Source organism: Desarmillaria tabescens (assembly GCF_030435595.1).
Source record: "Desarmillaria tabescens strain CCBAS 213 chromosome Unknown EV420scaffold_25, whole genome shotgun sequence".
Taxonomy (NCBI): Eukaryota; Fungi; Basidiomycota; class Agaricomycetes; order Agaricales; family Physalacriaceae; genus Desarmillaria; species Desarmillaria tabescens.
In genome coordinates this window covers 523,344-549,019 of record NW_026848324.1, presented here as the reverse complement: position 1 = coordinate 549,019, position 25,676 = coordinate 523,344, and the positions used below count along the sequence as shown (strand labels likewise).

The following is a 25,676-nucleotide window of genomic DNA, read 5'->3' as shown; positions in this document are numbered from 1 at the left end:
TGCCTGCGAGCTTCAACCTCAACGTTCAACCAGTGAGGAAGTTCATTACTGCAAGGGGCATGGCTACATTCTGTGAGTTTCAGGAACGACCAGAGTTGGAACGGTGTTGCGCGTCAGACACTACAGCAGGCTGCACGCATTCATCATCGTGACATACAGGACGTGTCCTACCATCACTTCTGTGGTACAACTCTCTACCTTCCCTGCCCTTCACCCCCTGGTGCCATCGTCCTCTCCCATCATCATCTCACTCGACCCACAATTCCCACCTCAATAACGGGCGATTTACTTATTGAGTCTGACCGGCGTGAATCTGTACTGATAACTTGTATCCATAGCTGTGTGTTACTCTTAAATTATTATTAAAAATAAACATAGCTGGAGGAAGGTTACAGGCACCAGTCAACGTATACCTTATGTCTGCTCCTCACTCAGAGCGTGACAAACACAGTGCTAAAGCCAAAAGACCCCCGTCCCTCCCATCCTGTGCATTCCCCACTTCCCAGACCAACCGCTCCATGACCTCTCCCGCTCCCGAGAGATACGCAACCTTCGCACAAGCATCGTGGAGCGCGAGGCTGGGAAGGGGGATCTATCCAGTGAGGGTCACTCTGTCGGGAAGACCGTACTCGGCATTTTCGGAGGGAGGGTAGGTGTGGATTTCATACGTATTGCTGCTATCATCCTATGTAGATCAGACCAGAAGGGAGCGAAGAGGAAGAGACTGATTGCGGCGTGACTTACCTGCTCAGATTTAATTGGATGGAGAGAGATCCAAAGTCGGTCCCATGGACTACGAAAGTTGGGTGATATCGTGAACGTATTCTCCGCTTTGTGGATGTCTTGAACGAGTGAGATTCCCGCTAGTTGCTCGACAACGGTAGCAGCAGAAGACGCCCAACCTAACTGACAAGTAACTTAATCAGATGGAAGTATATGAGGGGAAAAGACAAGACGAACCTTCCTCCATGCCGCATCCGTCAGTCCTCCTCTTATATACCCCTGTTCCTCATCCCCAGTCTTGAAAATATAACCCAGTTCCATATCCATCTTCCTCTCCCCAGCCGCTAAATTTATTGTCGTCAGACCATTGCGAAGGCTGGTAGCGTCCACGTTCCCTGAGAGTATACACCGGTAGTTGTCTCGCACCAAAACCTGACTCGGAGGCTCAGCTGAGAACCTAAACAACGCTCCGAGTCTTTGTTTACTAGCATTTTGGCATCACTTGGACTAGCACCGATGGATTGCGACAAATTCGAAAGGGTTGCGATATTGATGTTGTCTGGCAGTGACTCTGGTTGGGGACTATACATTGGTACCGGACCCTTAACTAGTCGCAGTGAACGTCATCATCCTCGGGACTCGAGACTCGGGATGCAGATGTACACATCCTAATCACACCCATAACATACAAATACCCCAACCCTGCCATAAACTCGCGATTATCATCACAACCCGATATCTCTCGTGCTATAGGAGAACCGGGGTGGTGAACAAGCGCGTAACCCAAGACTCGAGCCACGACTTGAGGGCTGAACCTGAACATGGCCACGGGTTCAGAAGACGGGTCCCACGAACGAGAAGTTTCGAGGTTCAAGCAAGATTCGTATGCTGTGTGTTCAGATGTATAGGAGAGCGGGTCGAAGGGGTTTGGTGGGAGGGTGGTGGTGGTGGTGGTGGTGGTGGTGTTACCGGCACCAGGTCCCAATAAGGAACGGCCGGGTCCACAGCCCTGACATGGCGAACCATGCGCTGTGGCTGCAAAGGCTCATACCGTTGTAATCACACTGTTGAGTGCGTCTCGCGGAGTAGAGACTCTTCGCAGGGTACACAATTGAATGAAAAGTGATGGAGATGAACACAATCGAACATGGAGAACCAGTTAGCATTGGTGTATACCTCGAAAATCCGGTGCGGTGCATGACTCCTTAATAAGAATCAGTGCCATCCAAAAGGAGCGTTATGAAATGGCTCATGAGACATGTGCGTCAACAATGACAGTGAAAGAACATGTGAACAAATGTGAAACGCATAACCGGAGAGTGAGACATGGTACACGGACCATGAGGTGTATGGAAGGTCAGCAGCAATGAGAAGATATCAAGCACAATGGGAGCATACGAATCATCCACCAAGAAACAAAGAACCACAAACTGCAGGAACGAAACACAAGCATGGTGTGCGCACAACAAACGAGGCCCGTTATTTTGCTCAAGCCTTAGCCCATATGAAACGGAAACTAAGAACAGCGAAACAGGCAAGCTCCTTCGAGAAAGAGACTGCCTGCGAACGAAACACCGAGTACCACCAGACTGGTGACATCCTTCACGAAGGACACCACCAGCGGACGTAACCACCGAGTACCACTGCACAGGTGAGATCTTTCGGAAAGGATCCCATCTGTGGACGTAACCACTGCACAGGCGATATCCTTCGCAAAGGACACCTCCTGTGGACGTATCCACTGCACAGATGAAATCCCTCGCAAGGGACTCCATCTGCGGACGTAACAACAGAGCACCGTCTGCAACGGCAGCGGCAGGGCCTTTAAGCCCACGCGAAGGCTGAGCGATTGAGACAGAGAGCATTGACGACAAGGAGTAAGTAAGATGGTACAAGGTACAGGTATCGTGAACATGGCCGAGGGACCACCTACAAGGAATCGATGAGAAGAGCAACAGCGGCCAGTGGTGTCGAAAGGAGAGTGGTGGTGGTGATGGTAGAAGAAGGAAAGATAGATGGTGGAAGATGGAAGAAGGCTTGGTGGTATTGGTATGTTGTTGAAGGTAGAAACATGGCTCCTGGCCCGAAATAGAAGTTAGTTGGCATGCACGCGTTATGCATCGTGGCTCTTCAAACAGCTGGAGCCTAGACAGGATTGGCGTAATCCACGACAGTGGACGGGTAGTGACCTTCAGTAGTATTTCCAAGAAACACTATATAATAATATTCGTATAAACTTATCATTACACGCGTCGGTCAGACCCAATAAGTAAATCGTCCAGTTGATGGGAATTGTGGCTCAGGTGGGATGAAAGGGGAGGGCACTGGCGGAGGGTGATTGGGGTCGAAGGAGGTGGTAGGGAATAGGTGGGGCTGATACTGGTAAGGTGATGACGCCAGTGGATGGTGCGAAGGAGATTCGGTAAGCCTGGTCTCTCGCTGACGATAAAGCCGACATGTAGTTGAATCGCACCAGTGTAGGTGGTGGATGTGATGACGCTTCCTGTACGGCGCAGGATCGTAACGACGACGGGTAGGTGACTGAGGTTGTGGCTGTGAGTTGGGAGCTTCTTGCACGACCTGGCGTAAAACCTGACGCGCCTCATCAAGCGCGTCCACAGCATCCCGCTCACCAAACGCAACACGCTCACACAGCCGTCCCAACTCTTGTCGTTCCCGAACTACGCACCATCAGTTCACGCAGTATACCAACTAAGCTTTGCTACTCACAGAACCTGTTCATTCCCCTCGTTGCAAGGAGCGGCACGAAGAATCTCCTCACTGCAGTCTCAAATGTCAGGATCGATGGACCAGGGAGGATCCCGCAGATCTCGCGCCATGATGAGCTCCTCCATGTCCCCACGATGCCGAGTGAGGAGATTGTCGTTGTCCAGTGAAACGAGCCTCGGGAGGATACTGCCATGATTACACCACCCATCCAACAACGCGTCAAGGCCCTGCAAAATATCATACAAAACCGCTGCCTTTCGTCTATCACCAGCGCGCGCGTCATTCAGGCCTCCCTGGGGAACTCTCCCTCTCTGCACACCCAAAAACGCCCGGATCCTATCCTGATGTCCTCACAGAGCAACCATGTCACCCAAGGCCAGACTCTGCCGAACTTCCCTCACAAGCTCGCTGAACCTCCCCTCCTTCCCGCGTCTCCATCCATCCCACTCTTCCGCAACCCGATGAAGGACATGGCGGGGCTCCCTCCTATCCCAGAATACCTGATCCCGGAGTTCTGCTAGTCGGGACAGGCACTGATACCGCTGTGGAAGGTCGGCGTTTGGGATCGAGAGGGATATCAAGTTACTCCTGCCGACGTGCTCGAGGCAGTCGTGTATCAGTGCAGAGGCAATCTCGACGAAGTTACTTGTGGGATCTTCGAGGGGGTTTATTGGAGCGTATTCGTGTCGTGGGGCCATGCGGAATTTGGGGAGATGGTGTGTTTTTCATTGATTTAAATAGGCCATCGGTCTTGTAAACCTGAACAAAAGTATTATACATACAACAACGATTTGGACAACAAGGGATCTACGCACCAAAGACCAACGAGATGTGGAATCCTCAAGCTCTTTTGCCATAACCATTCGTGTAAGATCGGAAACGCGCATACACCTTGACTATGCGTCGAGGATAATTCCAGCGAGAGTGGCACGCAGAGTGCATGGTGGTGGTGGTGACAGGCTGAAGTGAGGAAGGGAATTACAGCCCGTGCGCAATTCGGACGGTCATCTTATATCCGCAAATCTACTTCCCTCCATACTCTCTTCTTATCTTACAACTCTCTTGGTCCTTAGCTTCATTCTTCTAGATGCTGGCATCTATGCTCTGAGATCTCAGTACCTACCTGGAATTTTTTTTTGGCAGTCCGTGCAAGGACTTTATGTATGATTCCCGGCAGGAATCATTTTACTATTCTTGAAACGCTCTCTCACCTACTCGAACTCGTCATTTCTTCCAACGCCGGGAAATTTTATTTCGGTTCTATAACTACTCACTTTGGACAGGTATACTGCGACCGCCAACAAGGGGGTGGCGAAGAATTCCCGGATGATCGTTCTGCAAGCGCTCGACTCTCAGCCATTCATCGACATTGATGACGTGCATAACGGTTCCTATGGAGCGATCGGCTTAGTCACCACTACTTTTGAACAACGGAAACTGGTCCGACAATTTTTCTCAGAAAATTAATTGCTCTTGTAAAAGACATTGTTTTAGGTGTATCTACATCACCACAAGAGCGATTAACCATATGATGAAAATTAATAAAGTTGGTTTAGTTGAAATGGCCACACCTTCCTTAAAAGGAAATATAGGGTTAGGGTTTCAGCCACATGATGTATCCTTAGCTGACAAACCATCCCAGTACTAGGCTACTATCCATCTGTGTGTGTGGTATTCCCAATGGTGGAATGTCTTAACAGCACTTATGAGGTATGAAGGTGCAGTTTACAGTTGGTGCACACAAAATAAAGATGCAAAAAAAAAATTTCTGCCAACCCAAAATGGCCACTGTCCAAAAATAGCGGTGACCAAGCCGATCAGCTCCATAGGTATATGTTCTGACCTGTATCTCTCTCTTGTGGGCGAGTCTGACGTTTTTTCAGGGATGAGGTGCTCGGTTTTCCTTTCAATGAACAATGCTGAGATGCCACAGTGCAAGGTGTAAGTTCTACCACCAAAGAATTCATCTCCAACGTTTCCTCGGACCTCCGAGTCACTAAAAAGGAAAAAAATTCAGGCAACGAATCGGAGCGAGTTCGTCATGTGTCCTCTCTTCTAAATCCCCGGGCTCGTGTCGTAATTATAGGATCGAGGAAAACACCAGCGGTGGTCTCCAAGGTTGCACAGAAGAAAAAAAAGGGAATTTACGGCTCAAGTGCGGGTCCTCAGTATCAGTCACGATGCTTTTCCGTCAGCGAATCTGCTTTCCTCACCTTGGCTCTCTTCTTCTTCGCCCTGAGATGGCTTTTACGGTAAACCCAGTAACGACTTGAAATTTTCTTTGGCGTCCGTGCCATGCAAGGGTCAGGAGATGTGTCGTGATTCATTGTTGGCACTCGTGGCGCGAGAAGGAGAAACTTAGACTAACTCAATACCAATACTGACTGTGTTCAGTGATGTGCCACAAGGAGCCATCCAAACTCCCACGTCAATATGCTCCTTTATAGAGATCAAGATTCATAGGTCACTTCTCTTGGAACAAGCACATCCCGCTTAGCTCATTGGTGCTTCTGCATATGTGTGAATGTACTGCACATACTCTCTGAAGTGGTATTTAATATGAAATAATCAGAGCATCACATAGGACTACACTCTGTTGTCATTACTTGATAATTCTATCTCCTCACAACTAGGTTTTCCTGCAATAAATCGCTGTACCCTACTGCCACACCGTTGACCATGGATGCTGTGGAGAATTGTCGTTTTCTCCTTGAACTGGTCCCGGGGGATTGGAAGATGCCATGTCATCCTCCCCAAATGTACCCACACACCCACCTTCGATAAACACTTTGAAATTGGCCACGATAATACGGGGTTGATTCCATATCCCTTCTTGGAGTTCAAAGTCTTGCAGCCTCTGTAGACAGCCAGACCAGGCAGGGTCCTTGGGACGGAGGAGAGCAAGGCGACGAAGAGTCCCCGATTGACCACACTCAATGAGGGTACTGCAAGAAGTGAACAGATTGTTGGGCTCATACAAATATTCCAGTGATTGCTGGCGTATATGAATATCCGAATTCTCGGATGCGAGGATGGTGACAATCAAGCTCAAAAATATTGATACAGTAGGACTGGAGTCCTGTGTGCACAGGTGTTTAAAGAAACTTGATACAAAATAAGCCACAGTCTCATTGGTGAAGGAGGTGGACCGGAAGAAATAAGTACCCAGTTCAGAGGCATTAGAATATTGCCAGCGTGAAGTGCCCTCCAAAGTGTTTCGCACAAATTTGGTGGCTAACTGTGGTGTGCACCAGTCTTCGGCAAGGAATGGTGGGTGAGGCGATGTGGAATTCAGAACACGAAGGAAAATTATCAAGACATAGTTCCACTCGGGGGGAGTTAAAGTATTGTCGAATTCAACGGGCGAGATCAGCGTGAATAGAAATTCCAGGACAGCTTGACGATTATCATCTAAGGGGACAGTAGGTATGTCGCCATCATATGATCGAAGTGATTTCACGCCTAGGAAGTCACCAATGCCTCGTATTATCCCGATAAACAAACTATCATGGAAATGAAAGGTGGAGCTGGGCATGCTTCGTATAGAGGGTGAGTCGGCCATGCTCAAGAGAAGAGGGAGTCGCGGATCCTGAGAGGTGGGATTCAGGGGGGACATGAAGCGTTCACCACACATTCGAAGCATGACTTCAGCAACATATGGGTACAAAGACTCTTGAATCGCTGTCCCAAGGGTAGCCACGGCGGTATCTCCGTAAAGGATTGTTATACCACTACACATAATGAATTGAGAAGGAGTAAAATCAGCACTCCAATACGACCGCGGTATATTTGTGAATAACATCTGCATCACTCCAAAATTATCAGGATTGGATGGATCAAGCTTCCGAAGGAGATATGCCCATACTATGGGCTGTAACTGAAGAGCGGGAGGGTCACTGGGTCCGGCTTTCAAGTTCGATATGATCAGTTCTCTGATCTCCGTTTCACAAAGTGGGTCAATAGACAAAAGGTCTGCGTAAATGGCAGGCGAGAGGCATTCCTTGGCAGGTCGTGGTATTCTACTAGTATAATAAATGGGCCAGTCCGTGAAGCAGAGATGGGCTCGAAGGAGACGATCCACTTGACTAAGTTCATGCACGGAGATCTCTTGTCGGCAGGCAAAGGATTTGAGGGCTGTAGAACATGTGCGAGAGATATGGGTTATATGGCGCTTGAGAGGATGCACAGACTTGAGCGGCAAAGCACCCGTTGATTCTATCACAATCTTCTCCACGCTAGGGTTCGACGACATATGAATGAGCCAAGAAAGTGCTTGCACATCCGTTTCATCGGCACTAGCATCCACAGCCGCACGTTCAGCACCCCTCAGCGTGCGAACTGCAGGAGTGTCAGAGGTTGATTTATGGGGTGGCCCCGCCCCAAGTTTGGAGATCGGAGAGATCAGCCAGTTGAAAACGCCATTGTGCAAGATATAGGTGTACAGAGGGAATATGTATTGTGACAACGGAGTCTTGTAGGGGCATGAAGGGTATAAGATCGGAAGGAAGTTGGTGACGATATAGGCCGAAAACGATATAAACGTGATTGCTCCAACGACACTGGCAATAGACACACGCAAGGGGATGATAAAAAGAACCAATCCCACAAGGAATACAGCAAGCGATGCACTCATCAGGACAGGAAGGAGTCCAATAATGAAGGCTACACCCCATTGCTAAAGACCCATGTACCGGAATTGACGTACACGACATCTGTCCCGTGGTGTTCCTGAAGGCACGGACATGTACTGGTGGATCCACTGTTTTGTCAAGACAGCGAACAGTGCAGTAGTGAGACTCAGTGAGAGACTCGTGAACCACAAGCCATTGACCCATGAGTCGGACGCCGAGGGATGAAAGGTGAGGTCTGAGCGAGGGACGTCGTTTACGAGGGAACCGTTCGATGCAGAGCGTTGGACATTGATGAGCTCGATTAAAAGTGAGGCAGTGACCGCGCCATAATCAACCTGGAGGCTCTGTGATGTCTGAGCAACAAATGTCGTGACAACCGCTGAGAAAAGACCAGCCTTTTCTTCTATCAATGGAGGAATACTCAGTTTCAGCAATTGTACTTACAAAGACGAGGAGAACATCTAGACCGTCTCTCCACCCTTCCACCATCTCAATATCAAATGGAACACATTCTTCAAGGTATGTTCTCCACACCCTAGCTGTTGGCCCAAGCTCCTCGTGCTGCTTATCCTCTGGGAATTTCTGTTCGTAGTCAAATGGATCATTCCCTAGGCACTTCATAAGACGGGCGGCCATGAAAGAGAAGAATAGACGCACCTCTGACAATATACTCAGAACGCTCCATGCCCATTGTCCTGCGCCTCGATTTGCGTCGTCGACGGCGAGAATAGGACGTCAAATTCTCGACCTCTGGACCTTGATCCTGGGAGATATGAGGAGTCCTTGAATGAGGTTCACCCTCAGAGGCGTTGGACGCCAATGAATGGCTGTCGTTCTCATTGTCCTGGGCTGCATGAACAGAGGACATGGGAGTCAGATTCAGCGTTGTAAGGAGCTGTGTAAGGCGCCTTCCCAAGCGTCTACATTCCCTCTCCCACGGTCAGCGCTTGAAGTCTTCATCAAAATTCGTGATATTTTTACTGGAGGAAAGGTAAGCAAGTATGAACGCAGAGACCATGGTGGTTTGAGTGAAAGAAGGTTTTCGGAAATGTGTGAATTTGAAATCTTCCAGCGGATCAAGTCTAAGTAACCTTTGTAGCGTCAGCTTCCATCTTGCTGTACCATTTTGTCGTGCTCTGGTCGCCGATATCTATCCTGGAACTGTGCCAAGTTGACTTCGACATGTCTCTCTCCCAAACTTCAACGTTTTAATTTGCGAGTCCATCGAGAACGGTGGAACTTTACGTGCTATGGATACCAAGTCTCATTTAACAGCGTCTGGATCTATATTTCACTGGATTTTTCCTGGATTATTGATTGATACAAAAAGGATACTAATCGAGTAGCCGCGTTGAACGGCATCATACCGAACCCACATATCCTGAAGGCTGATGTACTAGTCTCGTCAACCAGACTCAACGATCCGTATGAAGAAAGTCGTTCAATGGATGTAAGTAGATTTGTGTTACTCTTAAATAAAGTATTATTATTGATAAACATAGCTGGAGGAAGGCTACAGACATCGAACAAAGCATGCGCAGCAATCAATGTATCATTGCGACAAACACAGCGCTAAACCTAAAAGACCCCAATCCCCCCATCCTCCGCCAAGACCCGTGCATTCCCCACATCCAAGAACAGCCGCTCCATAACCTCTCCCGCACCTGAGAGATACGCAATCTTCGCACAAGCATCATGGAGCGCGAGATAACGACGACTGGGAAGGGTATTCGTCGTGCGGTAGGGAAGACCGTACCGCGTGTTTTCGGAGGGAGGGTAGGTGTGGATTTCATACATGTTGCTGCTATCATCCTATGCAGATCAGAAGCGAAGAGGAAGAGACTTATTGCGGTCACACTTACCTCCTCACTGGCGATTGGATGAAGAGAAATCTGGAGCTGGTCCCATGGACCATGGAGGTTGGGCGATATCGTGAACGTATTCTCTGCCTCGTGAATATCTTGGACCATTGGAATTCCAGCTAGTCGTTCGAGAACAGCAGCAGCAGAAGACGCCCAACCTAACTGACAAGTAACTTAATTAGATGGAAGTATATGGAGGGGAAAAGACAAGACAAACCTTCCTCCGCGCCACATCCGTCAGTCCTCCTCCTATATAGCCCTGTTCCTCGTCCCCAGTCATCTTGAAAATATAACACAGCTCCATATCCGCCTTCCTCTCCCCAGCAACTAAATCGATCGTCGTCAGCCCGTTGCGAAGGCTGGCAGCGTCCACGTTCCCTGAGAGTATACACCGATAGTTGTCTCGCGCCAAAACTTGTAGCCTCAGCTGAGAACCTGAACAACGCTCCGAGTCTTTGCTTACTAGCTTTTTAGCATCATTTGGACTAGCACCGGTGGATTGCGACAAATTCGAGAGGGCTGCGATATCGATGCTGTCTGGCGGTGACTCTGGTTGGGCCAGTACCGAACCCTTAACTAGTCGCAGTGAACGTCATCATCCTCGGAACTTGAGACGCGGACGTACACATCCTAATCACGCCATAACATACAAATACCCCAACCCCGCCATAAACTCTGCATTATCATCACAACCCGATATCTCTCGCGCCATGGCCATAGAAGAGCCTGGGTGGTGAATAAGCGCGTAACCCAAGACTCGAGCCGCGACTTGAGGGCTGAACCTGAACATGGCAGCCGCGCGTTCGGAAGACAGGTCCCACGAACCAGAGACTTTGAAGGTTCAAGCAAGATTCGTATGCTGTGTGTTCGTGCGAGGGCGGGTCGAATGGGTTTGGTGGGAGGGGCTCTGGCATGGTGGTGGTGTTGAAGGTAGAGACATAGCTCCTGGCTTAAAATAGAAACTCGCCACCGTCGACGTCTGGCCGTCGAAAGAGACAGAATAGAAGGACGAAATGGACGACATTGAGGAGTGTTTGGGTTGGATATGTGTGGGTTACTGGGGGCTCGAGGGTACGAGGTAGGAGGGGAACGACGTCGACGATGGGCGCGACGTCGACGAGCCAGCCTTTGAGGTCAATAAGCGACACCAACGGTAGTGACGAGGAGGAGGAGGCATTACACCGAGGTCGCGGTCGCAGTCCAAGTTTGAGTTTGATCACCGCTGCCTTCTTTCCGAATTGTAATCTCTCCCTCATCCCTATGAACGCTCCAGAGCCCTCAGTCAGCTATTTCTCAGTGTATTCTAGCAGCTAATACATCCTAGGTCGCTACATTCATTGCCGAACGCCAGAGAGTCAAGTCGTCGGTTCCGTCGCAGCACAACAAAATGTGTGCCTCATCCTCGACCTCTGAACCACAAGACGGGCACAAACGCTGACAGCGAGGAACGGGAGGACGTCTTTGTTCCGCCCATCGGAGGACCTCCACAGTGTGTGTATGAGAAGATGTCAACGAACGCACGAGCATTTTTCTATGGGCAGGAATTCCTAAGGAAGGTCATGGAATGACAGACGCGAGCGACAATGCGGAAAAAGCAAACGTGCTCAGATTTGCTCATCTACTCCGAGAAAGGGACACGTGTGAGAAATTGTGAGATAGGCCATGTTATTAATATCCACAGATCTGCTTCCCTCATCTTGTCAATGTCTTCCCGTCTCACAACTTTCCCGACATTTTGCGGCAATATTTTCGCCGGGCCCCACTACGCGTGCCACCTTGCAGAAAGCATTGCCTCGTTGAAGACTAGAAAAATATCTTGTATCTGACTGTCAGTTAGCTACCGTGACCGCTAGTGTAGCAGTCCCGGGATATGTATGGTGTCTCCGAAGAAAGAATAATTGTATCTCGTTGCCGAACCACCAGAGTAGTAGAAGACAAGATCAAGCTCGTGCCTTGAAGGTGATGAGCATTCACTATTGGACAAAGAGGCGGCGACGATGATGACCTGGAATGAGAGATCATCCGAGGTCCGAGGTCCATTGAACATACCTTTAAAAAAAACAGCCAGGGTTTACCCATAGGGCAGATAGATAATAAAGGAGTTATATTATACCCGAGGGAAGATGCTAGCTACAATGATGAGTGCGTATGCAAAAAGTCCAGCTCATATACCTAGAAATACAGCGTAATGCAGACCCTAATTAAGTGCGAACACCGAGTATTAGATATAGCATTGTCCTTGTTTTTGTCCTCGTAACGTGACGGTCATTGCAGATTCAATGCGCTAGCGCAACTGAATGAGTCGGTCGTATTAAATAGCAACAGCAGCAAACGGATTCGTCGGGATACTCTTTCGGGCATCACCAGCATAGCTGATCGTCACACGATGCTCATCATCAAAAGGTGTCGTGAAAGGATCTTCCTTCCGTGCGTTCAGGATCCTGGACGAGTCCGACATCGATCGACGGTGGTTGAATCCATGATGCAAGGGCGGAGCGAGGGAATCTGGCTCGTACACCGAATTAACGTCGGAGGGCACGTCGTTCGGCCGGCGCGGGCTCAGCTTGAAAGGCGGTGAGAGCATCTTCGTCCAGGGAGTAGGTCGGGCGAGTTCAGGAGAGGCGGACCAGTGGGAGTGGAGGGTGTCGCGAGGGTTGTCGGCGGCAATGGGGGGAAACGACGGTGTGGCGCTGGCGGCGCGACCGACGGAAATGCGCAAGTTTGGACGGACCCGGGTCGAAGAACGTTCGGAGACAGGTTCCTCCTCGGTACGTTTCTTGCTCAGTAACCCAGCAAACCGACCGTACCACGGTGTGGTCCCGTTATCTTGCTGCTTGTCAGAAACAGATCGTTCCTTGCTCCAAGCCTTCTTCCCGATCGCCATCAGGCGCTGCGGTTTGCTGATGGGCTCCTGGGAGGGTGCATCGGGCTTCTCCCCAAAAATGCCATCCCAGCTCTTCTCGGCAGGTTCGTCACGAGCTGCAAAAGGCGAGCGCGAACGGGTCCGAACAAAAGGAAAATTAAACCCGCGCCTCGGAGAAGGAGGTGCAGACACGGATTCCGAGCTGTAGTTCCGGTTCTGATTCTGAGCCTTTTCGTCAGCAAGGGGCTGGTCGATCTTGAAAGGGACGACGAGTCCTTGGTTTCCGCTTCTCTGCTCTCTCTCCCACTTGCGTCGCTTCCTTGCCTCGACCCAACCTTTCCCGTGAGTGTGCCATAGTAGGATGCAGATGGCCATCAAGACCACTACGCCCCACAGTGCGAGGAAGATCGCGAACATGATTCGTTCCTTCTTCAGAGACGAGGCGTAAGCTCTGACGAGCTTCCCCACCAGTCCATCGTTTTCGTCGCCAGACCCGCTGCCAAGGGCGGCAGCGGCAATGGGCTGAGAGGCCTCGTCAATTGAGCTCCGGGATAGCACCAAAGCGCTGTCGTTCATCAGAGGTAGGTCGACTTGTAGGTGCTCGTTCAAGAATGTCAAGACATTCTCAATCGCGTCGACCTTGGACCCGATCAAACACTGGATGAAATCCTGGGCAGGCGTCTCGAGGATCGTACCATTGAAAACTGCATTCACGGCGCTCTGAACGCCGTTGTAAAATTCCACGACGGTATCGTTCAGAGTGGTGGTGGTGACATTTACCCATCCGAAGATACCATCGTTGATGGTGGACTGCATGGCGGTAACCTGTGAATTGACATCATTGGCGTACGTTGCCGACTGGTTGTACATGCTGTTGTTGATCGAGGTCGCGATGGTATTCGTAAAGTCAGCGGTGGAAGCTGCAGCCTGAGCATCGTACTTGGCGACGAGTGGGCCCAGAGCAAGGAGCTGGAGCTGGACGCTCAGGATTCCAAAAAAGCCTATGAGGAAGCACACCAGTGCCGGAGGATGAAAGATGTAGTGGAAGAACCACGTCATATTTGTGTGCTGTGACGGAGAGAGATGTAGACGGGAGGAAATCTGGTTGATGATGCGTGTGATGAGGGGATGCGATGAAGAGGCCTGGAGCATCAGCAGATTGTGATCTGTGAGGCTGACTTGCGGAGCTCCTACAGCGCCGGGGACATGATACATCGTGGGGTCAGTCATCCATGCCTCACGGGTGTATTGGAAGTGTCGCTGCTGGCAGCGCCACTTGTACCACTCCAAAAGACAATTGAGTGCAACGAGCAGTAGCGCCAAGGCAATCAAAACAACAATAGAAATCTTGGTGAATTTGATTATGTCGCGACCCAAGTCATCCACTACGGACGTATCCATGTCGTTGCAAAACGTGAGGGTGTTTTGCTGAGGCACGGTGACAAGGGATGAGTTGAAATTTAAGCCGCCGAAAGTATCATTAATTTCCTTCTTTAAGAGCTCGAAAGGTGTATCAATGCTACCAAGGTAGGTTAGCGCCTTCGGAGGACATTGCAGAAGGATGTACATACATAGACTCAATTTTCTGCTTAAGTTCTTGAACTGACGGCAAGGAGCTATTCAAGTTGTCGATCGAGTCAGTGAAAGACGACGGTAAAGAGACATTAGACAATGCACTGAGATCTGGGGTGCTGATAGTGGGTGCAGTGATGTCGTCGAAGGGGTTAACGGCATTAACTGCTTTCACGGCTGTGTCGATGGCGCTATTAGCAGCGGAGATACTATTGTTCAGTGCCGTCTCGATACCACTGGCAGCAGCATTGACTACATCATTAAGCTACAAAGAATGAGCGTTATACTAGGAAAGAAAAAAGTGCCCACATACCTCTTTCACCGCAGCAGACAGGATCGCTAATCCTCCACGGACAACAAGTTCCACGAAACACAAGAGCGTCGATTGATAAATGTCGATGATGAAATTAATGATCGCTTCCATCATGGTAAGTGCTACTACCAAAGTCGCGCGAGCAAGTTGAAGGGTGCCATTGATCGCATCTGCATACTGCTCGTTCGTTGCAACGGCCAGGTAACGGGGCATGCTCGCTGTCGCCGTGGCGGCCTTCTCCGCCGCCTTACAGCTAGCCAACAACGTAGACTTGGCGCTCGCGATAGAATCCTGCGACGACTCCAAAGAAGAATACAGACGGAACGCAATAAAGAAAAGAGAAAGAATGGGATATGCCAGCCATGTGAGAGAATAAAGATGGGGAAGCTCAAGGTAGGGCTTGAGGGAAGTCGTGACGATGGTGTCGTACGTCGGAGGAGGTGCGAGGGACATGCCAAGAGTCGGCCGGCGACGTCGAAAAAACTAACGAGGGACGTGGAAGGAGGGAAAAAAGAAAGAAAGAAAGCTTTTTGAGGTTGCCGATGCCATTGTACTCGTTAAGTCCTCCGCCACGCGAACAATGCGTCAAGGACAATAACATCCAAGGTCATTTCCCCATTGGGCCCTTCGCTTTTGTCTCGGTCACGGTCACTTTTCATCACGTGCATGTGACCCGACCGAACCGTGACAGGAGCATGAAGTCTTGGCTGTTACCCTCTCCATTCTCTAACGCGATGCTTGTTATCTTATTGTCTATGAGAACTCAAAGGCACGATTTGACCAGCAATGGACTTGGAGTCCTCGACACATCTGCAACTGCGCTTGTTTGCTCACGTTGTCAAGCCGACATTTCCCCGGCGTTAAAAGTGCGTATCTACGCCACTGCAAGCGCTCGACACCGGTTGCTACGTTCTGATGGGTTCAGTCCATCATCCTTATTATTATCTTGTATTATGCTTCTCGTTTCATTAGAATGTGCTATAGCAAGGCCTAGTTGATTCTTGTCATGGTGATACGTACATCATGGCCCGATTCCAAGACTCCTAAGCCTCAGGGATGCTAAATTTTTCACGGATAGAGACATCCCCGGAGAACGTGGACCCTGGACGCAAGTCACCAAACACCGCTTGCTCTGTCTAGGCAAAGATTCATTCCTTTTTTTCCCTCTTGATTGCGAGGTTTCGCAGTTTCATATCTTTTTCGCCCCCGAAAACGGCCCCAAGCATTTTACATCGACGTCGTTCCGGTCAAAATGCAGTACATACGTCAGTTTTGATTCTCAAGTCGTCCGCCCGACGCGTAATTTATCTTTGGCCAGTCCATCCATCTCGGTTGATTTCGCGGCACCGGGGAATCGGACCGTACCATGTGGACGGAGTGCGAAAACATGCAGATCTCTGTTTTCAATCTCCGCTCACGTAGATCCGTCCGTTTCTCCCGATGAGGTGAGAGCTCACTGAAACGGATGGAGATTACATTGCTTACCAGGACCTGGGAAAAGCTCACTAATACTCTGTCTAGGTTTCGATATAATGTTGCTCTATTCGCACGGCGCTTGTCGCTATCTTGTCTGATTTTCATCAGAGATTCAGGCAGTGTACATTTGGATTGGAGGCCAGACATTCTCCGAGTGTTCGCTGTTTGATATATACTCAATTGGTTCACAGCATTGAATGGGCAAAGTTAAAACGTGTAAATCCTTACCTACTCCTTTCATCTTATCGCCAAGGGTGCAATCAAACCTTTGAAACGTTTGATTGGGAAACCACGCGCAGCACCGTAGTAGTCCGTGCTAGTCCGTGCTGATGTTTCTGAAAGGTACGTGCCCCTGCGCATCTTAAACGGCTTCGAGATTCTCAGTCAAGTCCGGCGGAAGAAGACAAGAATTCCGGAAACAATATTCTCTAGATCGTGGTTGTCTTTCAAGACGAATAACATGTACATCCGCCCAGCTTCTCTGATACTTGACACTGAGGCCAAGCGTTCTTCGTCACGGCTGGGCGGCGTATGCTTCGTCAATTGATCTTGGCTAATTGATTTCCTACTTCACCGCAGGTTGACAAAGCAAGCCACTAAGCGATCACGGTATCTACTAACTTAGTAATTGACAATTTCGCGCGACGGCCGCTCCTTCTGTTGTAGACCTTCGTGTCGGTTTTCCCCAAAGATCGATTTCGCCAGTAGAAACCAACATTTGTAGAGCGGAATTATCTTTTCTTTGCTCGAAACACCGCCGATTTTTTTCTGCACAGAAAAGATTCATGAATGAGATCGTGTGGCACGACGCGTCGGATTCGCACATAGGCGGTGCGCACTGCTCGCGGATCAAAGTCGTATTTAGGAGCCGTGGACAGAAATAGCAACTGTGGCTGTCTGCCGACACTGCCGATCTCTGTTCTTGACTGCTTAGTTGCACCAGTTGTCCAAATTCGTCCTTGGGTTCAGTTCGTGTGACCTTGTATTTCTTATATTTTCATAAAAAAAGCCAACGCGCAGTGATACAGGATAGCCTACGAGATTTAATCTTGTTCATCCAAGCCTGCTCTTCTGATTTTCACAGCAAAACAAGATTTCTCCTCAATTTGCAAAAGTGGATCGACATCCCCTGGAATTGGTATTTTGTTGCATGAATACCGGGTTTACGAACATATAAGCGCATACACGAGGATCTCACGTTCACTTCTCCAGTCCAACATGTCTTCCAGCAACGACGAGCACCAGAACGAAGTCGAAGACGCATCTCCCGTAGCCAAACGGAGGAAGATGCAGAGGGCATGCGACGTCTGCAGGCGCAAGAAAAGTACGTTCTTGATGATATGCTTTGACAGAAGTAACAAATTGACGGTTGGCTCCCGCAGTAAAATGTAAGATCCTAGCTAGTAGACTATCCGATCGTCGATCTTGACATGCTCATCTTGTTGTACAGGTGAAGGAGGACGCATGCCGGATGTCAAGTGCACCAATTGTACCTCATATAGCCTAGAGTGTACCTATGTCGAGGCGTCTAAGGTATGCGCCTCCATTGCGTTTGCTTCCGTGCTCATCATGCGTATCTAGAAACGTAGGCACCCGAAGGGTTATATTGAAACTCTAGAGAATAAATTGGCCAAGATGGAGTTACTGTTGCACAAGGTATTTTTCCTTTCGATTCTACCGATGAATCCCCCCTCACTATGAATTCTAGTTTATGCCGAATGCCGACATCGACGAAGAGCTTACGCATGCAGACGGCGCTGCCAAGGGGAGTCCAGCCGCTGACGCTTCAGGTTCCAAGCGGAACACCACGCAAGACATGGCTACCTTTCCTAGTCCCTCGCTGTCGACCATAGCGCCGCCACGCATACAGCCTAGCGATTTCTCTGAAGATCACATAACGGACGAAGAGGACATACAACACGTCGCCCTTACGGACAGGCTAAGATCCTTCGATATGGAACCTTCTGAAGTACGATTTTTTGGCAAGTCGAGTGGTCCTGCTCTGGCACACACAGCCTTTGAGTTTAGGCGAGAGCTGGACGAAGGAGACATCACCAACCTTAAGGACCAGTTCAAAATCATGAGCAGCAGGCGTGCCGAATTTTGGTCTAATAATATACGTTCGGTAGGCGCCTCACAATCCTTACCATCCTGTTTCTCATGCGCTTCAGCTGAATTACGACGATATCGATCTGCAACCTGCTAACTACTCTTTCCCAGAGCCCGACTTCCTTAATTACCTCGTTCAACTATACTTCCTTAACCAAAACGTGTTCTGGCCTCTGCTTCACCGACCGACTTTTGAACGATCTCTGGCAGCTGGATTACATCATACGGACAGCGAGTTTGGAGCACTTGTCCTCCTGGTGTGCGCTGTCGGTTCACGCTACTCTGACGATCCTCGCGTAAGGGCCGATGACTCCGATACGGAGTCGAAAACACGGCATTTGAACGGTTGGAAATGGTTTATCCAAGTACATCGAGTTCATATGTCGTTGTTGCGACCGCCAAACCTGTATGACCTGCAAAAATGCGCAGTGAGTGATGCCTTCATTCAAATAGAAACCTGTTATTTATTGCGGCCACCAGCTGTCTGTGTTCTACGTGCAAGGATGTGCTGCGCCACACACTTCTTGGACGTTGGTAGGGACCGGTATTCGCATGGCCCAAGACCTCGGTGCACATAGAAGACATAGCAGGCCGGGTCAACCACGCAACGCCGAGGAAGAGCTACTGAAACGGGCCTTTTGGTTCGTTATTGTTTCCGCTTTTCATGTTGGATCGATCTCACATGAGAGATAGGGTTATTGTCTCCCTGGATAGACTGATAAGTCTAGCGTTAGGTCGTCCATGTGCTATACAAGATGAAGAGTGTGTATAGCGCCCTTACGTACTTCCTACTTCTCCGTCTAATCTTGACTTCCATAGTATCGACGCGGAGTTCCCCGTTGATTGCGACGATGAACATTGGGAACATCCTGACCCAGAACAGGCGTTCGTGCAACCTCCGGATAAGCCGTCGCTCGTGTCCTTTTTCATATCCTACCTAGCTCTGAACAGAATCCTCGCTTTGTGCCTTCGTACGATCGTATGTCCTATGTCGTTTCCAAGCTATCGTCTGTTCACGTCACCGCCCAGTATTCTCTCAACAGATCGAAAACTCTATTCGTGTTCGTGGGGAAATGGAAGCAAGACCTTGTCGCCGAATTAGATTCGTTCCTTAACAAATGGGTTGATTCCGTGCCTGACCATAGTACGTTTTGTCCGCGGTTGCAGGAATCGGGGTCGACTGACCGTTTTCCGTAGTTCGTTGGGATCCTCATCGCGAAAATCAGATTTTTTTCAACCAATCAGTCTTCCTCTACTGCTCATATTACCACCTCCAGATACTCATTCATAGACCCTTCATTCCTTCGCCGGGAAAGTCATCGCCCCTTGCTTTTCCCTCTCTTGCCATCTGCACCAATGCGGCTCGTTCGATCAGTCACATTCTGGACTGTCAACTTCGTAGACCAGAGAGTCCAATGTACCATTGCGCTGTAAGCTGTCTACTTAAATACGACATTTCCATCGAATTAATTCCTTCTAGATGTCTATCTTCAGTGCTGCAATTGTTCTACTCCTGAATATCTGGAGTGGGAGACGATCACTGGCAGGAATATCATTCGACGAGAAAAAGGAGCTGAGTGACGTTCAGAAGTGCATGAAGACCTTGCAAATATTTGAGAAGCAGTACGTCGTTTCTATGTTCTTACTCTGCTAGCGAGTTCACAGTATAGTGCAGATTGCCCTTCGCAGGTCGACTATGGTACGTGTTTACCCTGATCAAAAACATGGCCGCAGGGACGCTTATTGAAAATACAGGGACATCCTTTACGAGCTAGCCTCTGTTGGTGAACTACCTCTCCCTCACCAAGCCGCATCTCCCTCAAACAAGCGGGAACGCGATTCTGACAGTCCGATGTCCGTGGGATCTCCACCGACCGACTATTCCGACATTGATGCGGCCAATCCCGGGATTCGGCCCATCATAAGTAACCGGCGCGTATCGACAACATATCAGCAAGACTTTATAATGTCGCCTGATGAGGTTTATACACACTCATCTACTGTCGCTCAGATTCAACAATACTCGAATTCGGTGTACACGCCTTTCACTATGAGCGAGCCTTCCTCATCGTCCTCTAGCCTGTCCGCCGCGGCTCAGTCTTTCTCGGATGCCTATTGGTTTGATTCGAATCAAACATCAAATAGCCATCATCAGCCTATACACGGTCAGGATCCGTCGGCTTCCCAGCAAATGTTTGGTGCATATGATGTTGCACCTCTCAATGATGGTTTTTATGACCAAGCACAGTATCACCATGTTATCCATCCGCCTGTGGATAGCATACCTGATCCTATGGTAATGATGCCCGGCGGGCAGCAACATGTGGGCATGACGGACGGGTTTTCGCAACCTCTCACCGATGCCGAAACTTTGGCTATGTGGCCGACCGGATTTGAGTGCGTAACTTGCTGAAATCAGTTCTGACTGATGCAAGGCTGACGGTTTCCATGATTTACAGGTTGGATGAGTGGGGAAAATACCTTACTAACGTTAGTGAATTGACTCACAACGGATCTGGATATTGAAATTTGTTTATCCGTGGGAGGTGGGAGGCGACATTATCTGGTGTGCTTTACGAACGATATCTTTTGACTAATCGTATGGGTGTAAATAATATTGTACAACATTGATAGAGATCGTGGAATAAATTCGAGACGCGTCAGCTTATTCCTCAAGCTTTATCTTTTTCTTTTTCGACCCATCCTCTGAATCAATATCATCATCAAAGACCCTCTTATTGCCAGACGTAGTTAGAAGTTTCGAAAGAAAGCCTTCTATGGGCAGCGGAACCGAGGTCTCCGGGTCTCCATGCAAGATATCACGGATCCATAGGTAGTGCTCGCCAAGGATGACTTTTTGAGTTTTCTCATCACCCATTGCAGTGAGCAGCTCGACACCGCGTTGGCTGTTGATTTCCCAAGCTGGGTACAGTGACATACTTTTGGGTTTTGTTATCTATGTAACCAAGGTGGCAATTAAGCCTCACGTTCGAGTAGCATGAGAATGTACTCACAACCAACGAGTGAGGAGAGCCGGTCCTCATGGTGTACCAATCGACACCAGCTGCCTCAATGCGAACTCGCTGAGTTACGAGTTTTTCCTCTACATGAGCACGAACCTTCGCCACAGCGCAAAGATGGTGCGTGAGCTGGACGCCGTTCTTGAAAAAGGCTTTAGCATCATCGCAATAATTGCACCCACAGCCAAAGTTTATGAGCTCGGTGGGGATGGTATGTGGTGGTTTCTTTCCCACTACGATGGAAGTATACCGTTGCATTACTGTCAAGCAGAACACCTTGCACGGCTGTTCCATCAGCGAGATGCCGTAGTCAGTCAAAATAGATCGTAGATGTAGGATCATTGGAACGAGAACATCCTTGAGATATGTGTTCCCCTCGGGATCATTCACCGTGCCTTGAGCGAGAATTCGATCCAGAACAAATGGATAGATCTGCCTCCCAATGCCCACGCGAAAACAGAATTTCAGTAGTTTCTCGACCTTCCTGACGGTGGAGATGGGAGCATTTTCAATGACGGTCTGTACGCAGGAAAAGATGATACTGGCGAGGCTTTGGCGGGATACGGGAGCTGATGGGGCTGGTAATAGGTTTGAATATAGATGAATCACGAGTCCCTTGAAGGAAGGCAGATCCTTCTTTGCCAAATCAACGAGGACTTGTGGAGTTAGTCTGAATATCTACATTAGGTGAAATAACTTTGAGTGACTGAAGGTGACATACATTTCTTCTAACGTCATGACACCGCCTGCTCGTGCGATGGTCATAGTAAGCAGATCCAAGTCCGAATCCGCTGTCAGAGGACTATGAAAAACCAGCACCTGTGCTGCAGCTTGGAAGAAAGAAGTCCATGGGTCGTTGCAAGTGTCCACATTTGTTGCCGAAGTCAAGAGGACGTCGATCTTCAGAGCCAAACTCCGATAAAAATACCAAGGAGGGTATTTCTGCCCGCTACTCTCTGCGTCACGCGAAGCACCATGAAGTGCATCGAAGTAAATACCGCAATGCTTTGAGTTATTCGACCGAACGCATAGTCCGATGATGTCCATGATGAGATCAATGTCCATCTCGTACTCGGGTGCTACTTCATACACATCTTCAGCAGAATCACTATCACTATCAGCTGGAATCTCGAACACATGCCATTTCTCTTCAGGAGGAACTACAATTTCCTTTAAAGGAAACGCAGGCAGGCTTTGAACAGCCAAAGCGGTAAGCTCTGATATCAGAGCATCAGATGTTTCTCGTGCAAGCGGGCCGAACGCATGTTGGCTTTGTATAAGGTTCTGTGATAGGGAGAGCCAAAAGCGCACTGGGAGATTTTTATCCGATTTAAATCGTTCGAAAAAACTGTAATTTGTCAGCAATATGGTACTTTCAACATTAACTGAATCGATTCTTACCGATTTCTGAAAAATGACACGCCACGTTCTTTGGCTAGATCCACCAGCCAGCTGACTTGCGTTTCGTCGACTGGCTTGAGGTTAAAATAGATTGTTTCTTCGATTTCTTGGCACCATCTGACGACTTCGAAATCTGCTTTAGCCTCGGCAGCCTGCTTCAACGTTCTGAGAACATCGGTTCGATAGGGATTAGATTCTCCTTGGATGATGGCATCACTGAAACTAGGGAATATCAATACTCGCGATTCTCAAGGAAGTAAGACACATACAAAGCCTTTACACTCATCCAAGGAAATGTATTATACGCAGTCACAAATCCTTGACTTCCAATGCGATCGATTTTTCTCCTGATATCGTATGCTTCAACAGTTTTGTCGAAGAGGCCAACATCATTCCATCTGGAGGCAATATCCACAAGTAACATTGCTGCTCTTTTAAGCTTTGCCTCCTTGTCCGCCATCGGTCTCTTGAGAGACTGAGGCTTTTTGCAGCACTCCAGCAATGCTTCGACCAACTTATTTTCATTAGTGCCGGCCTTGGGACTCTGCGACAATTCCAGATGGTCACAAGCGTAATCAAAGACATCTCCAACTGTGACCGTCCACGAAGGAGGATCTCCGCAGAGCACGAGGAGAGTGTCCTTCCAGACTGAAGGGGCACCGTCGTCATTAGAAGCTCGTACTAAGTGCAGGTACCGCCGTACCTTCAAGATAATCTCCAGTCTGTACAAGCAGCAACAAGCCATGAGGAACTAAGGCCTATTAAAGAAAAATGTGCTCACCACTAGATCTTTGTGGTTCTGAGAATGAAGTATCAGCAACTCCGAATAACTACAAGAATTTTATGCGCACATATTCAACATCTAGGTCTTCGAAGTCAGGTTTTCCTCGCACAGTGCGATCCATTTCCGGGTCATCGTAGAACGAGTTATACCGGACGTCATAAGCATCGTGGATTATACTTTGGGCAGGAAAATCCAGGTTATGAACAGTCACTGGCATGCCTTCCATGTCAACAATCTGTTTGATTACCATTCCTCCATAACGGTATCCGCCGTTCGGTTTTACGTTGCCAACGCGGTACTCATCTTCGTCACCGTACAGCTCCAAAAATCTCATCAATTCATCGTATGACCTATAATATCCACGTGTTTCACGAAGCGTATCTTCCTCGTCTTTGATATCGGAGTGGTCTCCGTCAATACTGAGAAAAGAGACCCTATAGTGTTCGACATGAACGATGAACATTGGCAGATGGAGGTCTGCGGTAATGGATTGAAGACACAACAATAGCACGTCGTCTGGATGGCGTAAAGACATGGAACTGAAGGAAGAGCCTGCTGTATACTTGTGAACGAGTTTTATCGGTATCACATTGGGAGACGAAGCATCCGTTTTCCATGTACTGAGAATACTGCGAAGTTTTTCCTTCGCGGCAGCGAGGTCGAAAGACGTCTGCAGCTGCGAGTCGTTGCCAGAATGAACCAGATAATACGTTAGAGATAATCGGTAGCCAGACTGCAGAGGCGCGATTGTCTCTACAGCGCCCGCTCGGAAGCCAAGAACGAAGGTGCTAAAACAGCTTTCCTCTGTTGTGGTCGTCCGTTCATAGGGAATGGCGGGATACGCGATGGTAACGTCTCCACCTATAAACGAAGATGGTAGGAGTATTTCGATCGTACCGAACACTGGTCGATCTTCAGATGCTTTCAATTGCCTGCATAGGCGATCAGTAGGCGGAAAATGGGAGAAAATAGGTAGTGACCTGGAATCTTGCGGGGGTCGTGCTCTATACGAAATGATCCATGTTTGTCGTAATTAGTGGAAAATGGAGGGATCACTTACGCTGACCCAGCTGATTGTAACGACATTTTGCCAAATTCACATTCACATGGAGGAAGCCCTAAGACGTGACGGACATCCTTAGCTACCGTGTTCTTCACCCACTGGCCCCATTTGGGATTCATAAAGTGAACCTGCCAAAAAAGATTAACACAAACGATGACGACAGGAAGTTGAATTCAACTTGCATCACAGGCCGAAAACTCCCACAAGTTCGTTGGCTGAGACGCGTCTTTCTCGCTGAACGAGATGAAGGCTTGCGCATCTCTTTCGCTCAAAGGAAGACCAATTGCTCCGAAATCCTGTAGCTGGACAAATGGATTTGGTGGATCCAGACCATACTCCCGAGAGTATGTAAATGGTACATCATGGATATTCAGGTCATTGTCCAGAGTGTCTTCAATGTCGACCAAAATACGTCTGTTAATGGGAGCAGAGCGGTTTTCGCGTCTTTCGGGAGACATGTCTCGAAACTATCGTTGAAAGCGGACTTCAGTGGGTGGAATCTGGAGATTCTGAAAAACAAACGGCGACATCACGTTTGTCACGTGACGAAATCGTACTTCAAGCTTAAAACGCGCTCTCAGTGACTGCACTAATGTTCAAAATCACAGATGATATGTACGTCCGCATTCACTCACAAGACTTATTGGCAGTATCAAGGACAGTGTAGTTGTGTTAGAATGAGCGGTAATTCTCCAGTGCTAACCCGGATTTCAGCAAGAGCCATTGTCGTTGATCTACTTATTTGTCTACATGCTGTATACACGAGTAGAAGCAGGGAGATATAATAAAGAAAGTTGAGGAGGAGAACAATACATCCTTCCTGATAACTGAAGATCCCGGCGTCGGATACTCCAACAAGTTGCTCCTGTCCATCAGGACAAGCACCGCAACTTTTGGGTTGATTCTGAACATGGTGAACAACTCTTTTCGCTAGGTCACCCATGGCCCCGCCCCAGCCATCGCCAACAGTTTCGAGGTTCGAACAAGATTAATACGCTCCGTGATCATTAGAGAATGAGTCAAAAAGGTTCTATGGCGTGGTCGGGGTTTGCTTTAGTGGACCGGCTTGACGGCCCGGTAACCCTTGGTCCAAAAGTATCTTCAATTTTGGTCAGAATACGTCCCCTGC

The 25,676-nt window shown here is 48.8% G+C and overlaps 7 protein-coding genes across 7 annotated transcripts; 1 reads left to right on the top strand and 6 right to left on the bottom strand.

Moving 5' to 3' along the window:
* Window positions 1-592: 592 nt before the first annotated feature.
* On the bottom strand, window positions 593-2,588 carry EV420DRAFT_1644775 (uncharacterized protein; the record flags this gene model as incomplete). Its single annotated transcript, XM_060477689.1, has 4 exons — window positions 593-685; window positions 745-906; window positions 961-1,067; window positions 2,306-2,588. The coding sequence occupies 4 exons, from the start codon at window positions 2,586-2,588 to the stop codon at window positions 593-595; spliced, it is 645 nt and encodes a 214-aa protein (XP_060329057.1).
* A 195-nt stretch (window positions 2,589-2,783) lies between these two features.
* On the bottom strand, window positions 2,784-3,915 carry EV420DRAFT_576540 (uncharacterized protein). The gene is made up of 2 exons (XM_060482648.1): window positions 3,454-3,915; window positions 2,784-3,404 (listed from the first exon to the last, which is right to left on the bottom strand). The coding sequence occupies exons 1-2, from the start codon at window positions 3,734-3,736 to the stop codon at window positions 2,980-2,982; spliced, it is 708 nt and encodes a 235-aa protein (XP_060329056.1). The 5' UTR covers window positions 3,737-3,915; the 3' UTR covers window positions 2,784-2,979.
* Window positions 3,916-6,112: 2,197 nt separating this feature from the next.
* EV420DRAFT_1644773 (uncharacterized protein) lies at window positions 6,113-8,952 on the bottom strand (the record flags this gene model as incomplete). The annotated part of the gene is made up of 4 exons (XM_060477688.1): window positions 6,113-8,128; window positions 8,192-8,479; window positions 8,529-8,692; window positions 8,742-8,952. The coding sequence occupies 4 exons, from the start codon at window positions 8,950-8,952 to the stop codon at window positions 6,113-6,115; spliced, it is 2,679 nt and encodes an 892-aa protein (XP_060329055.1).
* A 544-nt stretch (window positions 8,953-9,496) lies between these two features.
* On the bottom strand, window positions 9,497-10,860 carry EV420DRAFT_1749332 (uncharacterized protein; the record flags this gene model as incomplete). Its single annotated transcript, XM_060480280.1, has 6 exons — window positions 9,497-9,896; window positions 9,947-10,108; window positions 10,164-10,522; window positions 10,572-10,576; window positions 10,597-10,728; window positions 10,772-10,860. The coding sequence occupies 6 exons, from the start codon at window positions 10,858-10,860 to the stop codon at window positions 9,663-9,665; spliced, it is 981 nt and encodes a 326-aa protein (XP_060329054.1). The 3' UTR covers window positions 9,497-9,662.
* Window positions 10,861-12,019: 1,159 nt separating this feature from the next.
* EV420DRAFT_1310765 (uncharacterized protein) lies at window positions 12,020-15,294 on the bottom strand. Its single transcript, XM_060468566.1, has 3 exons — window positions 14,695-15,294; window positions 14,381-14,646; window positions 12,020-14,328 (listed from the first exon to the last, which is right to left on the bottom strand). The coding sequence occupies exons 1-3, from the start codon at window positions 15,145-15,147 to the stop codon at window positions 12,258-12,260; spliced, it is 2,790 nt and encodes a 929-aa protein (XP_060329053.1). The 5' UTR covers window positions 15,148-15,294; the 3' UTR covers window positions 12,020-12,257.
* A 2,094-nt stretch (window positions 15,295-17,388) lies between these two features.
* Window positions 17,389-20,692, top strand: EV420DRAFT_1272687 (fungal-specific transcription factor domain-containing protein; the record flags this gene model as incomplete). Its single annotated transcript, XM_060467716.1, has 13 exons — window positions 17,389-17,494; window positions 17,621-17,703; window positions 17,752-17,826; window positions 17,879-18,295; window positions 18,342-18,707; window positions 18,760-18,920; window positions 18,973-19,041; window positions 19,099-19,258; window positions 19,309-19,423; window positions 19,477-19,709; window positions 19,760-19,902; window positions 19,955-19,978; window positions 20,035-20,692. 13 exons carry the CDS (start codon window positions 17,389-17,391, stop codon window positions 20,690-20,692), a joined length of 2,610 nt encoding a protein of 869 aa, XP_060329052.1.
* Window positions 20,693-21,889: 1,197 nt separating this feature from the next.
* EV420DRAFT_576475 (uncharacterized protein) lies at window positions 21,890-25,051 on the bottom strand. Its single transcript, XM_060482646.1, has 11 exons — window positions 24,730-25,051; window positions 24,545-24,675; window positions 24,465-24,488; window positions 23,552-24,416; window positions 23,482-23,499; window positions 23,404-23,422; window positions 22,970-23,348; window positions 22,701-22,922; window positions 22,298-22,647; window positions 22,021-22,248; window positions 21,890-21,969 (listed from the first exon to the last, which is right to left on the bottom strand). Exons 1-10 carry the CDS (start codon window positions 25,003-25,005, stop codon window positions 22,202-22,204), a joined length of 2,331 nt encoding a protein of 776 aa, XP_060329051.1. The 5' UTR covers window positions 25,006-25,051; the 3' UTR covers window positions 21,890-21,969; window positions 22,021-22,201.
* Window positions 25,052-25,676: the final 625 nt, after the last annotated feature.